The 12,054-nt window shown below is 43.6% G+C and overlaps 1 protein-coding gene across 4 annotated transcripts in view; it reads left to right on the top strand.

Moving 5' to 3' along the window:
- The first annotated feature begins 592 nt into the window (after window positions 1–592).
- klf5l (Kruppel like factor 5 like) overlaps window positions 593–12,054 on the top strand; it is a 30,704-nt gene continuing 19,242 nt past the window's right edge. For 2 of the 4 annotated variants that reach the window (XM_086013052.1, XM_086013049.1), the window contains exons 1-3: window positions 609–882; window positions 7,875–8,772; window positions 9,557–9,616. In XM_086013052.1, the coding sequence (XP_085869178.1) occupies window positions 739–882; window positions 7,875–8,772; window positions 9,557–9,616 (1,102 nt within the window). In that variant the 5' untranslated portion in view covers window positions 609–738. Of the gene's footprint in view, window positions 883–7,874; window positions 8,773–9,556; window positions 9,617–12,054 lie in introns of all 4 variants that reach the window. The other 2 variants (XM_086013050.1, XM_086013051.1) reach the window with 2 other exon arrangements.

Below are 12,054 nucleotides of genomic sequence, written 5' to 3'. Positions count from 1 at the left end.
TTAATTTTGACAATTATTTTAGTGTATTTATTATTGATTTATTTTGTATTTATTTTTAATGTTTCTTTACACTTTTTGAACCATTTTTAATGTTCATAACATTCATCCGTATACAAATCTTAAAATATGAAAGTACTGTTATTGTTGTTGTTGTTAGTGTATCACATCTCATCTAAGTAACACAAAAATGATTGTCATTTTTCAAAATGTATTTCAAAGTCATTTTTTTCACTAAATTAAACTCTTACTCTTATTGCAAATTCAAACATTTAATATTTTTTGTTTACTACCAGAAATATGACACGTTGTCATCTTATTTTTCCCTACAGCAAGAGGGAATTCATGTGCCAATTTTTGTGTGTGCAGACTCAAGAATGGTCAAATGTTCATAAAAAAAAAAAAAATGAAAATATGATTTATTGGTGTGTTTATGACGAGCAAATCTGTTCCATTCAGCACACTTGCACTTCACTTCCTGCTCACGCTCAGGTGAGTCCCGCCCTCCTCCCCGCAGCCGATTGGCCAGCTCGGCTCCTTCCCCCCTCTGATTGGTAGTTGCCTTCTATACTTGAGCTCAGGTAAAAGGTAGCAGGTGAGAACTGAGCGCGGAAGACTTTGCTGGACTTACTGTGTCGCTTCTTTCAGCTGCGGTAAATATAACGCCCCCCAAAACAACAACATCAACAACAATATATGTGTTTTTAAGACACGAATTTCACCTTAAGGGAACGTTTTGAAATGGCAGCGAGCGTAGGGCCGGTCATGAATCCGCCGCAGGGGAGCGACGAGCGGGTGGTTTTCACGCAGCTAAAGCCGGTGAGGATGTCCGGAGCAGCGGACGGTGCCGAGGACTCATCCGTGTTTGAGGACGTTAAGCCCGGGGTGAGAGTCTCCGCCGACCCGCCGAAGTGAGCCGGAGCTGCGGCTCCTCGCTTTGTGTGCTTTCACTCAATCAACTACGTGACCTGTGTGGGCTAAAGTCCTGCTCGGCACCTGACGGCCTTATCAACTATTTAGACGTGCTGGCGTGTTGGAATTAAACACAAGATGAACGTTTAACGCGTTGGGTCTCCAACCCCAACCCTCATGCATTCATGTTGGAATATTGTGTTAGTCATGTGATGACATGACTGGCTAGTTGATTTATGCAAAACAAAAAAAAAGTTGTTGCCTGCGGAATTTGCTAGGAATAATCTTGACACAAATCCGTCAAACAACTGTGTTAAGGTTTAACGCAGCGTTTGCTGTCTGCTAATAAACGGGAGATCCTGACCAGGCTACTACGCGGGCGATTGTTGCGCCTTGTTTTGTCGTCGTCGTCGTCGTCGTCGTTGTTGTTGTTGTTGTTGTTGTTGTTGTTGTTGTAGTTGCCTGCAAATATTCTGCTTACCTAACTGCAGATGGGAGGGGGCAAACTGCAAGGACACACGAACCGTTGCTCTGTGACACAAATTGGGGTCAAAGACGATGCTAATTGTAGTTAAGACACTAATTGCCTTAAAAAGACTTTAAAAGGCAAATTTTGCTAAAAGACCTCAATGCTTATTGACATCAAAGGAAGTTAACGCTAATAGTCGATGAAAGACACAAATTGCCGTAGAAGACGACGGTGGCAATCGTCATTAAAAGGCTTAACTAATTGTTGCAAAATATGTTTATGGTAGCTGTCCCTTGAAACAGGCATAAAAGAGACACAGACACTAATTGTAAAAAGAAGCCAAAGGTAATTGTAGTTAAAAGAGAAATGTTCATTATCGTCCAAAAAATTGTACTGAATTGCTATAAAAGACGTCAACGCTGATTGTCATTAAAAGTGTTGAAGACGCACATTTTCGGCGTGAATTTGTGCCAAGTAACGTTGACACTAATTTTCGTAATTACGTAGATGCTAAGGGTTGTAAAAGATAGAAGCACGAATTGTTTTTAAAAGATGCAAATTGTTGAAGAATACGGTGCTGCTAATTGTCGTGAAAAGACGTCAACACAAAATATCGCAACAGACGTGAATGCAAAGTGTTGTAACGAGATGTACGAGCTCCTGGCTGTAAAACACATTGACACTAATTGTTAAAAGATGTTAATAGCTGTAAAATATGTGGATGCTAAATGTTAAGACATCAATTATCGTAAATAAAGGATTGTTCTCAAAAGACACCAATGCTGTCTTTAAAAGACCTTGATGCTGATTGTTGTTAAGCCAGCCATATGTAGACATTGACACCAATTTTTGATGGATTTTCTAAATTGATGTTGATTGTCTAAAATGTTGACGATAGCTGTAAAACACTCTCATGTGAATTGTCGTCAAGATGATATCGCTATATGTTGCAAAATAAACTAGGCTGTTCTGGAGACATGCATTGACGTAAAACCTATTGACACACATTGCTATTAGCTGCCTTTAATGAATAAAAAAAAATCAAATTGCATTCAATTTTAAGATGACATCTTTTTTGTTGTATTAGAGCAACTGTACCATAGATGCCAATGTATTATTTGGTTGCGTGAAAGCAATTGTTATTACATTTTCTCATTCGAAATCAAATGATGTATATTTGTTCTTTAAATGTTCAGCTCAAAGTGTTTTTCGAACCTGCGCAGCGGACCACGTTAAAAGCTCCTGTGGAGGCATGAGGTGACCCACGTGCCTCACCTTGCCCACGCCTCACCTATAAATGCGAACTGTTAGCCTCCTCGGTTATTTCTTTCTTTATTTTAACCATCTCCAGTCGTCGTTTTCAGACGTTTTCGAGGGGAGGAGGGGTTGCAGGGGCTCGTTTCTTGTCCTTTCTTTGTTTGAAGTGAGCGTCTGTGCCGTGACAGCAGTATGCGGTCCGACCTGTCTGAGCAGGGCCCACATCTCCATAAGCCGCCTCGGGGCACCGCCGTCAAAGGCCCACCGCCATGAGAAAGTAAAGCAGCGGGGGAGGCGAGGAGGGGGTTGTTTAAGTGTGGGGTGGGGGCAGGGGGGGGGGGGGGGGTTGTACCGGTTTACCTGTCACATGTGCTTCCTTTTGTTTCTCCACGTCGTTCTTATGTTTGCGTCTTGGAGTGAACTCTCTGATCTTTTTGCTTCGCAAACCAGTACAGTATAGCTGTTATGTACAATTCATTTGCGTTTAGCTTTTAAGGAAATCTCATACGCTTTTAATTTATTAGAACTGTTTGTCATCAAACATTTATTCAAGGACCGTGACTGCCTGGTGTTAAACATTACAACATTTCCCTTATGCGCAGGCGTCATTCGGCATCAGAAGGTGGAAAATTGCCAGGTCAACTTTGTTCCCCACCTTCCGAAGCCGGCAAATTCGCAGGTTGACTTCAAACCTCCGTTCCGCGTTGCTGTCTATTACAAAGAACATTTTGGCTTTTACGGGCCGCGTGGAAGGGACCGTCGGTAGCGTCCCGCCTCCGATGCTACTTCCAAAGCCGGCAAATGTACAGGTGGATTTCAAACCCCCATCCCTGAAAAAGGTCAAAAAATGAAGGCACTTACTGGACAGGTGAAAGGGGCTACAGTCGTTTCCCCACCACTTGTACTACCAGAAAGTGGAATAATCAAGTGACATTTTCATTCTGTTATGTTGTTCAACCAGAACAGCGACCTGAAAAAGTGCGTAAAAAAGCTTCAACACATAACCCCCCCCCCCCCCCCCCCCCACCCTATTCCATGTCAATGCCATTCATACGGAACCACAAGACTGAGAAGGAAAAAAAAAAAAAAAAAAAAGGAAAATTGGCAGCTACACGAAGCAGTGTGAAGTCAGCTAAGGTGGCCACAGTTGACATTGCAATTGCTGTTACCAAGGATAGCAGAATGACAGCTTTTGGAGGCAGTATGAAAGGGGTCAGTCACATTGGCATAGAAGCCCGTTGCGGTAGCCTAACGTTGCTTTGATGAAGACGTCCCATCACGGCACGAGTGGTTTTCGTGTCCCGCCAGCCGTAACCGCGGAATGAGTAACCAATATGAAAGCACTCAACGGATTCTTTAGCCGTGATATCAGCGGCCGTAAGACGACGGGTCGGTTACACAGTAACCTGACGGTCATGCCTAATGATCCCTCGCAGATCAATATTCACATACGGCTCGGCTCCGCTTGGAGGGGAGGCGTTTTGGGGGCTTTATTGTAATTGTGTCGGCCTTTCTTCTCCGCGACGTTTTTGACTAAGTATTTGACTTTCTCGACAACGCGCGCGGCGTATTTGCATGTACGCAAAGCAGCGACGCAGGATTCCCCTGCACACCTGCATCCAAAAAGATAGTGGAGTACCACCAGTGGCCACACTGAGCAGGTGGCGCTGTTGTGAAAAAAGGTTGGCGCGTTTGCTTCCTTTCTGATTTAATACCGACTAAGGATTCTTTTTTTTTTTTTTTAAATAACTCATGCAAGTTCATTCAGCCGATTGACCTTTTTCTAGTGTTCTGTCTACCAACAAACATCTGCAATTATACAGTTGTTCTAACAGCGTGTGTGTGTGGGGTGTGTGTGTGTGTGTGTGTGTATATATATATATATATATATATATATATATATATATATATATATGATTACCCATCATGCAGGGTTGCGTGTGTGTACGAAACACTACCCGCAGACTTCCCTCTCCTTAAGCAGCTTAACTTTTTGTTTTGTCTGTGAAAAATCTCGTTGTTGTCTTTCGACTTCAAATGCTAGCTTTGTCTTAGGCTGATAAAAGATGGAGCTCAACCGACATACAGTACAAGGAAAAAAAATAATCCAAGCAATTCAGTTGATCTACATTAGTCGCTAGCGAGTTTTATGATGAATCATCGCTAATTCAAAATAGCATGTTTAGCTAACAGATGTATGATGGCACTTATGTTTAACACTGTGTGGTAAATTGGTGAGACAATACTAACATTATTTTAATGTTAAAATACTTTGCTAGGTTTTTGGCCTCAAGCTAATGGCTAACCCTCGAGCATTGCATAGTATTAGCATGTTTATCTAACACATTTTTGAAGGATTGGTCAAGCTCAAGAGGTCATAAAATATTACCAAGTCGCAACTTCCTGTTATAGCATAACAGTTTTCGCGACGCTTAGCTAGTGTTTATTTTTTAGTCAAATGCTTACACGAGCACGAGAACGTAAATCCTTAGGTCATCTATGATCATCAGGTTGTGCTTTTTTTGCTGTAGCGTACCAGTTTCCCGGATGCTTTCCTCACTTTCATTTTGGAATAGAATGCTAATTCAAGGAAGTTACCATATTTTTTTAGAACAAGACTTCATCAGGTGGTCATAAAAAATAACCAAGTCAAGGTTCGCTACGTTAGCAAAGCATTTTCCTGGAAACTTGAGTCATCTTCATTTTGGATTTAAATTCAAAATGTGAGGCAGCAAATGAGGATGATAGTGACTCAAAACAAGCCTTGTTATTGCTCTCTGCATCAGAAGGTCATAAAAAAATCTGCACATTCTCAAAGGTTTTGATGCTCACATAAAATTCTGATCCGGCATTAAACAAGACCGGACAAGACGTTGTTTTAATGAAAGAAATAAAAGGTGTTTTCCTCCGTTTGAATAGCTCTTAATCCCGACTCGTTGGCGTATCAAGCAAAACATCAATCCTTTAACTTAACGACGCACATGCTACTCAAACAACAAACACAGAGTTCCCTCCACACGGGTGTGTCGCTGGAAGCTAACGCACTCAGCCAAGCCAAAAACAAAAGCCGGAGGCATGCGAACGATGCAGTGAAACGTAAACTCTGTCAAGTAAAAATAGACACAAAGAAGAAGAAAAAAGCCTGAGAAAATAGCCAAAGAAGAACAGAGGTTTTGCAAAAAAAAAAAAAATAATAATAATGTTTGGAATGAAGATGAGTGACTTAAGAGGAAGCTAATCTGACCAAGACATCGGAAAAAAAATATTCTCAGTCTTGATGAACAACGCTTGAAAAATGTCTGCTTGGTCATATCTTGCCTTTTGTTTGTTTCCATTCATCATGGTCGTAGCGTGCTGAGCTAACATAATTTGAAACTGGCAATTGACTGCAAACAACTTGATAAAAAATGGCTGCTAATTGTTTGGGTGAGTGCTAACACAGGTTATTAGCATTCTTAGCTAAACATTGTGTAGTGTAACAACACCATTGTCATGAATTACTGAGATAAAACTTATTATTCTATTATTATTATTAGCTATTGGCTAATCCTCAAGCATCTCAGATTTTAGCTAACACCTCATGGGGGTTTAGCGCAATGTCGTATGTGAGTGACGTAGTAAAGATACTTTGATAGACTTCATGTTGAAACTAATTGCTAACCCTCAAACGTGCCAGATTCTCAGCAAGCTTAACAAACACAGTTTAGCATAACGGTCCCAAAGTTTGGTGGTACCTATCGTTTTCGATAAAACTACGCAGCCACAACCTCAGAAAATTCAAGGCTAACGTTCGCGCTCTTTCTTCTTATTTGGCTTGACGCTGGTTCCAAAAAGGAGCAGAGTAATAAACATCTGAGGTTACTGAAGTCATGAACTCTTTTACCGTAACGTTTGCAAAAAATACGAAGAGGATAAACAGTATCCCGGTAATAAATTCCTGGGATTGAATGGCTGGAAATTCATAGTAAATTTGTCAATGGCAGTCAATGAGTTAAGGATGTTTTGGATAAAGCGAGTAGCCGGTGACCTACAGTACAAGCGCAAGAAAACAAATCCCATCTCTGGATGGTTTGAACAATGTCTCCAGGCATCCATAGTCAGTTAATAATTGGAGAAGACGCTTGACTGATCCCGCTATGAATCCTGGCGTCCGACGATAACAAAACAGTAACAGTCGCTTATCAGCTCCCTTGTCGACTTTATTGGACGAGAAGGGGAGTTTCCAAACTTCCGGTCCAGCTAACAGTTAATCCTTAGGCGACCTCAAGTTTGTTCGGATCAAAGCGTTTGATTTTTAAGGCACGAACCTCACTGTGATTGTTGTCCATTCAAAACACTGACCAAGTGGTCGTGGCGTTGCAGCGTGTTGTTAAGCCTCAGGCCTTGTTTGATTTGTTTTACCCTTTCAGCTTGTTCGTAGTGAACTTGAAATTGCATGATTCAACCCGGTAAGTAACAAGGAATCTAAGTATGTAGTTTTCGTGGGTTCCTAAATGGCCAAAAGTGGCCCATATAGAGCCAAAATGTACACTTTGATGTAAACAGCATATTATTGATGAGTTTTTAAAGACCTGCAGTTGCAACTTACTACAGTCATCATCCGTGGAAAGTATCATTGCACTTTCAGCTAAAATGGTTTAAAAATAAGGAAGCTAAGTCGACCCCAGTGGCCAGCATAGAGTCCAGTGGGTCAAATTCATAGCCGTTGCGACTCAAAATGGCCACATCTGCACATCGGTTGCTTTATGGCTCAGAGGAATGCGCAGAAAACGGCTGCCATTGGCCTGCCGCTGGTATTTTATGACCTTCCGATGGAGCGACTGATAACGAGGCTTGTTTTTGGATTATGAGTAAAACAGAAAAGGGTTTGCAGAGAACGGACAAGGAGAGCCGGCAGGAATAGCAAGGAGCTGGGTGCAATTTGTGATGTGCAATGTGCCCCATAAAAGAAATCACATGCACGACTCACGCTAGGTGTCAGAAATGTGGGGCAACTCCGTACTTTCCAACGGCGGCACAGACATGGAATGGGGGTTGAGGTCAACCCGCGATTTTGCCAGGTACAAAGTCAACCCAATAAAGCTTAACCGCCAGTTCTCCGCCTTTGGCGGTTCTGTCAGAGCCGAAACAAAAACAACATTGCACCTAAGTGTAAGGGTATTCATTCGGTATTGCCGGGACTGGGAAGTAAAGTTGAACACTTGTTCTTGTTCTTATTGTCTGCGACTGGTCCTTCCAGGCCCAGTTGGAGATGGACAAATACCTCCCCCAGATCACCAGCTCGCTCTTGAGTCCCGCCATCGACCTGAGTGACAAGAAGTACCGGCGGGAGAGCGCCTCGGTGGTGGATGAGTACTTCTCCGAGGACAAGCCCGGCGCCCCCTACAGCCTCAACATCAACCTCATCCTCCCCAGCTCGTCCCACCTGCGCACGGGCCTCTATCGCCACAACTCGAAGACCCTGGCCCCCACGCAGATCAAGACGGAGCCCGGACTGGAGGTGCCCTGCTCCTCTGCCGGCTCCCAGGCCCTGCCGGACTTCACCTCGGTCTTCAACGTGCCGCCCGTGGTCAGCGGTGTTTTCATCAAGCCGGACCTGAGCTCCGGGGGCGTCACCCTTCCCAGCGGGTCCCAGCAGCAGCAGAGTTTGGACACGGAGCTTCACATAGGACCGCCGGCCCCCCAGCCGCAGGTCTACCACATGCCAGTCAACAGCACAGCAGACCTCACCATGACTCTGTCCCACTCCGGCCCCTCAGCGTCCGGTTCTCGGACCATGCTGAACCTCGGCAATGGCAACAACGTTGGCGGCTACATGTTGGCCGAGCACCAGCTGGGGGCGCACCACGGTTACTACCAGGCATCCGCCGCCCAGCATGCGGGTCCCCACAGCCTGCCGCCCTCACCCCCGAACTCGCAACCGGGCAGCCCCGAGACTCAGGCCGATCTGCTGGGTTTGGCGAGCCAGCCGCCACCCCCGTACCAACATCATGTGGTGGGTGGAATAAAAGTGACGGGGTTGTCCCCTCATGCCATGCTGATGACGCACGGCCAGGGTGTCCTGACAGGCCCTAAATACAATCGGCGGAACAACCCGGAGCTGGAGAAGAGGAGGATTCATTTCTGCGACTATCCAGGTCTTTAGCCTGTCCCAGCTAACCTTTGAAAGCTAGTTAGAGCGCTCATTTTTGGGAAGATTTACATATATTTTGTCCCAAATGCATTTCAAATCAGAAAGAAATGCATTTGGGAAAAAAACATTTGCAAATCTTCCAAAAACTGAGCGCTCTAACTAGCAATTTGGTCTTGAAAACAAATCTATAGTGGCCATCAATTCGATGCAGATCTTCACCATTTGCATGCCAGCCAGGTCCACTGTATTTAGAGTGATACCTGAGTTAGCATCTATCTACCTCGGAAGCTAGTTAAGCACCTAATAAACAGAATAGTTAGCTGCCGGTCTTTCTATCTGCCCGTCGTCTATCTGTCAGGGTGCCGAGCTAGCTACTTTTCTTGCATCCATCTAGTGAAGTAGCCATTAAACTTCCTAAAGTGCTATCTAGCTAGCATTGGCGAGACTGTTGTAAAGTCATGCCACGCGATGACGGATTTAATTTAACCATTTAAAATGTTTAGCGTTAGCATGTTTCTCAGGGCAATACCTCACCCGTATTCAACTCTTAACAACTAACAACCTTTTTCCTTCTTGGCAGAGGTCTCAAGCACAACGTGTTCTTTTCACACCATGTGCGCTTCCTCTTTTGAAACAGGGTTAAACACTCTTATATGCAAATTTTTCATCCAAGGTGCCAATTAATTTTGTTGTTGATTTAAGGAGATGCTCAACTTGTTTTTCTTTTTTTGTGCCATCAGTTTGACTCATGTTGTGATTTTCTTCTTTTTTTTTGGGGGGATTTGCAGGCTGCACAAAAGTTTACACAAAGAGCTCGCATCTGAAGGCGCACCAGAGGACGCACACAGGTAAGAAGAAAACCCACCAAATAAGGCATCAGGAAGTGTGTTAATATCCCGGAGTAACAGCGGAAGAATTCACGTCTTTTTCTCCGGCTGTGCCGCATGTCTGTACCTGCTAGGCAAGAGAGAAAAAGCACAAAGGGGGCGTGGACGGGAGGAAAGGGAAACGAGGAATAGCCAAAGCTAAAACCAGTTACTCCTGCTTTTTAGTCCTTTTCATAAGACGATTGAGGGGCAGGGGGGTTGTTGTCATATGCACGGGGAAAGCCGGTTTCGATACCCTCCTTGTAAGGTGAAACCTTAGGATTCGTGTCACCCTCCTTTCATTTTTTTTGTTTTGTTTGTTTTTTGTACGATGGCAAAAATGTGACGTTGAAATAGTGTACCTGTCATAAATAGATAAAACGGACGGGTCCTGTGGGAAAGTTCCCGCTGTAAACAACAGCAGTGAGAAAGTTAAACACAAAAAAGAAAATGTAGCCGGAGGTAGCAATGCTAGCTATCTGAATTAATATATATATATATATATATATATATATATATATATATATATATATATATATATATATATATATATATATAAAAATTTTTTTTTTTTTTTTTTTTCTCAAGATCAATTTATTGATCAAGAACAGTTGAATTTATTGAACAAGAACGGTTGCGAGCCACCTAATTAGCATTTATCTGCCGGTACACATTTAGCAGTGTCGCTATTTGTCAAGCTACACAGCGAGCTACTCAGTTCGTTATCATCGATCTAGCAATCTATAGCTCTGATCTGTCTGGAAAGCTATCTAGCCACATTATTACGATGTACAGTATCTATCTATCTAGTAGTGTCCAAAGTTAGCCTGCCACCTTATCAGAATCTTGCCATAGCTCTCAGTCCAACTCTACCATGAAGTTACGGTTCCCCCCCCATATTAGCAGTTTTCTGTTTATATAGTTCTTGTTGTAGTTATTGAGGAACATAGCTTGTATCTATCCTGCTATCTGTAAAAGCAATGTGTATGAGGATGAAGCATTTAGTCTAAAGACCTCAATGTGGTCAGGGCATCTCATCAGCAGGTTTCACTTGCAAAACGGCACTTGCCTCGTCTTGTTTTTTCTGTTCGGTTGACGTCGATGACTCACAAGTGGAGTATGTGGAACGGCGAGGTCTTTACTGATGGCGAAATGGAGAAAAAGAAGAAAGTCGGACGCTGTCGCTAGTGTCTGCGCAGCAATCTTTTAGCAAAAAAAGAAAAAAAAATGGCGAATGGACGTTTCTGTGGCGGAACAGTGACCATGCGGTCAACGTGGCTGCCTCGCAGTTTGGAAGATTTGGTTTCAAATCGTTGCTTCGGGTTTGTCATGCAGTCCAAACGTGCATGACTAAATGACCCATTTGCCCCACTCCTATTGCCCAAAAAATCAGGTGTGAGCATGCCCTGGGATCGATTGGCAAGACCAGGGTGTTGCCCCGCTTCTCCAGCCCAAGAAATCGCTGCGTGCCCCGCGACTGACGGACAAGTTTAAGCGGTAGACCAGGAATGAATGAATAACTTTGTAGAGGAATGGTATAGCTTGTAGTTAGCGAGTCTGCTACCCACTTGAGGGTTCTGAGTTTGAATCCCTGCTTGGGTTTTACTGTAATAAATCAACAGCCGCACTTTGGTTCGCCACAAGCTGTGTACAATGTACTTGTTTTTGTTGTTTGTAAAACGTTGTGAGCTTCAGTTAGTTGCTTCGTTGTGCTCGCCATCTTAGCCAGCTAAGTTAATGAGGCTAGCTCTCGGAATATTGCTTTTGAATACTAAAAGAAAACTCTCCGTCATCAGGTGACATTGCAGTTGATTTTTGCCAGCAGCTGCTATGTCAACTTCACCGCTTGTTGTTTTTATGGACATAAACAAGCTGATCCGAAAGCTTAACGCACTTTGTGACAATTAAGCAAGTCATTCACGAGAGTGTTATCATAACAATTGGCCCCTCCCACTTGTGTGTGGCGTGGGGGGGTGGCAACCTTGACCGTGGACTTGTGTGTTTGGACCCCCACCCTCACCCACGCCAACCCCCCAGCCCTCTTTCCAAACACTAGGTGAGCTGATAAAGACTTTATGGGCGTCCTGGAGAAGCCTGTTAAGTGTTTGCTCTTTGCCTCAGTAAAAGCATGTGCAGCTAGTCGTAAAATGTCGCGATTATGATACAAGGTAGAGGAATGGAGGAATGTTTTTTCCCCAATGTCTGAATTTGGGGGCGGGGACTTTTGAATTATAATTTTTCTTGAAAACGGAAGTCAACCCAAACACATTTTTTTCAAGAATACGTACCCGGCAGGCCCACTAGTTGAAACGGGGCATTCTGATTAATTTGCCGTTTGTGGAATATAAATCAAGCAGCAAAATGCACTCGCTTTGAGCCATCTGTGGGGGCGGCCATTTTGTCTTCTGTGGACTGAAAAT

This window comes from Filicampus tigris, chromosome 17, assembly GCF_054856515.1.
Source record: "Filicampus tigris isolate MCC_2025a chromosome 17, RoL_Ftig_1.0, whole genome shotgun sequence".
Lineage (NCBI taxonomy): Eukaryota > Metazoa > Chordata > Actinopteri > Syngnathiformes > Syngnathidae > Filicampus > Filicampus tigris.
This window is presented reverse-complemented; position numbering and strand designations above follow the sequence as displayed.